The sequence below is a fragment of the Anneissia japonica genome, unplaced genomic scaffold (assembly GCF_011630105.1).
Source record: "Anneissia japonica isolate Jap-2015-1 unplaced genomic scaffold, ASM1163010v1 scaffold270_len118670_cov106, whole genome shotgun sequence".
NCBI classification, from domain to species: domain Eukaryota; kingdom Metazoa; phylum Echinodermata; class Crinoidea; order Comatulida; family Comatulidae; genus Anneissia; species Anneissia japonica.
Genome location: NW_022751752.1, coordinates 5,335 through 8,340, shown reverse-complemented (window position 1 = coordinate 8,340; position 3,006 = coordinate 5,335). Strand labels below are relative to the sequence as shown.

At 30.9% G+C, this 3,006-nt stretch overlaps 2 protein-coding genes across 2 annotated transcripts in view; both read left to right on the top strand.

Moving 5' to 3' along the window:
• The window catches only part of LOC117121804, a gene marked incomplete at its 5' end in the record, with an annotated part of 108,795 nt that extends 108,210 nt beyond the window's left edge, over positions 1-585 (top strand). The window contains one exon of the mRNA XM_033267115.1: positions 541-585. Within this exon, the coding sequence (XP_033123006.1) occupies positions 541-585 (45 nt within the window). The remainder of the gene's footprint in view (positions 1-540) is intronic.
• A 158-nt stretch (positions 586-743) lies between these two features.
• LOC117121805 (receptor-type tyrosine-protein phosphatase U-like) overlaps positions 744-3,006 on the top strand; it is a gene marked incomplete in the record, with an annotated part of 7,476 nt that continues 5,213 nt past the window's right edge. Inside the window, 4 exon segments of the mRNA XM_033267116.1 lie at positions 744-804; positions 999-1,096; positions 1,231-1,353; positions 1,710-1,873. Of these exon segments, the coding sequence (XP_033123007.1) occupies positions 744-804; positions 999-1,096; positions 1,231-1,353; positions 1,710-1,873 (446 nt within the window).

Sequence of the window (3,006 nt, the reverse complement as noted above, 5' to 3'; positions counted from 1 at the left end):
TATATATATATATCAGAAAAAAAATCCTAATAAAAGTTTGAACAACAATATAATGGTGTTTCGTATAAAATTATCTTAATTACAATATCATTTTATATTTGGTATTATTAATACTATTGCAAAAGTTTCAATGAATGAAACAAACATACAGGTTAAAAACATTATGTAAACACTAAATATATGACTAATTCATAAAAAGTTTCAATGAATGAAACAAACATACAGGTTAAAAACATTATGTAAACACCAAATATATGACTAATTCATAAAATACTCACTAATACAAATACAAACAAGGACAGCTACATCAAAATGCAATATAAATGTTAAAACGACAATTACAAATTTATACAAAATTCAAACTTGCAAGTTTGTAACCACATAAATATAATATAAATTATACTTAAAAATGTGTACATTTACTTAGAATTAACACAATATATGTTAGTTCATTAATTGTGGTTTCACTCATTAACCTTACTGTAAAGGGTACAGCACTATGTCTGTAAATATTAATATCGGGCTTCGTTTTATAATTAGGGCACTGGGCAGATTACTGCAGAGATCATTTTTACATACAACTAGAGCGCACTCGGAGAGTACATACTGTACCTCCGCCCACATCATAATTCACCTCCGTATAAAATTCCCCTGCATATTGTCCCCATAATAAAAAATAAAACAAACTTACTGTAGGATTTGAACCTGGGGCTGGTAGTATATTTGTTTGTTTGTTTTTATCTATGCATGTCTTACTTCACTTGCAGGGATATACGACACCACGTGAGTTCATTGCATGTCAAGGTAAGCAATGATATGATTTGGAAGATGGCACTATACAATTTATTTGTTTTTTTATTATATTATATATTAGGTATTAGTTTTTATTTAACACCGGACATATGAAAAATAATTGTGTAGCCCTTAAAATACCATCATTGCATAGGTAAACTAAATCAACTGCCCACTCTTAATTCATTCCGCATTTATAATTTCAGGTCCAAATGTTGCGTCAGTCAATGATATGTGGAGAATGATCTGGCAGGAAAAGTCAACGATAATTGTGGTTGTTACGAATGTTTTTGAAGGAACCAAGGTATTTGTCCTGGGCTGTTAGATAGTGTGTACAGGGTAGGATGAGTTATTTACGGGGATGATGTGAAGATGTGTATAGGACTGAGTGTAGCTTGTTGTAATTCATGAAGAATAGTTTATTCTATTTATTTGTAGCGAAAATGTGAGCAGTATTGGCCAGAAGGAAATGATGGTAAACGATACGCAAACATTAATGTAGCAAACGCTGGAGAGACCAAGTATGGACATTTTGTGGTTAGAAATCTACAACTTCAGAAGGTATGCTCTTTTTAAATTACAGTTAAATCATCAACCTTTTCATCAAGATTAAAATCATTGTTTTTTAGACAATTATATTGTATGGAGATTGCTTCGTAGACTCGCAATTTAATCCTAATGACATGTTTTCAAATCTTTATCTTGACTCAAAACAAATCTTTATTCTGAAATTCTCATCACATCTTTAGTAGCCCCATAGAGCAAAGTTTCTATGTAATAGGCCTAAGTGAAAATTTGCTTTTTCTGTTTCTGTTGGTAGTGAAAAAGAATACATAATGAAGAGTAACATTTATGAAATATCTATGTTTAAGAAAAAAAAAACTTAAGTATTGACATCCGATTATTTTATGTTGAAGGTTGGGACGGAAGAGGTACATAATGTATTTCAATATCATTTCACTGATTGGCCAGATAAGAGTGTTCCCCACGCTGTTCCACACTTGATTGACTTCATCTATGCGTTTAGGACAGCACAGCAGAATTCTCCAAGCAACAGTGGACCAGTCATAGTACACTGCAGGTAACATTATAAAAAGATCCATGAATAAAATGTTTATATTTTAGATATGTACAGAGCTGTGCTCTATTTTCTTTACTACAAATAATGCAGACATACAAACTTACTTTGCAAAGTTACAGAAGTACATGTAGATACAAATAATATGAATAAATTTTACATGTCACCAAGCAAACACTAAACATTTTGGTTATGTCAGAAAAAAGCGTTTACACAATGTTGCAGCGACTTTATTGGTTTATACATTTTCACATGAACATTTTAGAACCAAATTGTACATTATTATAACATCAAATGGAAGCTGAATATTGGTAGATTTCGTACCTGCAATTTATACTGTAAAGAATGACCATACACTAATAGTAATGGAGAAGTTAACGTAAAGCTTATAAACTTAAATTTAAAACAGACAAACAGGACAATCCCTCAGACGATGATTCAAATGGACACAAATCGGACATACGACTTAAACACAACCACAAACCAGTAGCAGAACATTTCAACTCTAATTCACACTCCATGCTCGACCCTAAGGTTGCAGTGATTAAAAAACCTAACTTCAAAAACAGCCTAGAAAGAGAAACTGATGAACAGAAATTTATCAATAAGCTTAATTGTGTAGAACAGGGCCTTAATAAGGACTATGGTTTTTTCTCACATTATAGAACATAATATTCACACTCTGTATGCTTTTATTATATCTCATATTCTGCCATTAGTGTTTTCATAGTTTTATATATCTATCATGCTTTTTATTATTATATGTCATATGATTACAGTCCTTGATTTTATTATATGATGTTCAGACACTATATAACTACAGTTCTATATTTATACCTTTATATTTGTACTATGCTTTTATAATATATTAGTACTGTATATCACTATATGATGCCCAGACTTAAGATACTGTACTACGGTTATTTTTACTATATATTAGTTACTATATATTATACTCACTGACTTTGATAATACTTCTGACCCCTGACCTGTCTTTTCATTTTTATATTGTTTATTGCTTATGCTTTAGTCCTTTTGTCTTAATTGTATGCTTGAATAATTAACTTGCTTAGGTCTATACACCAAGTTTATGTTAACTTCACATTCACCTGAAGAAGTGCACTGTGTGCACGAAA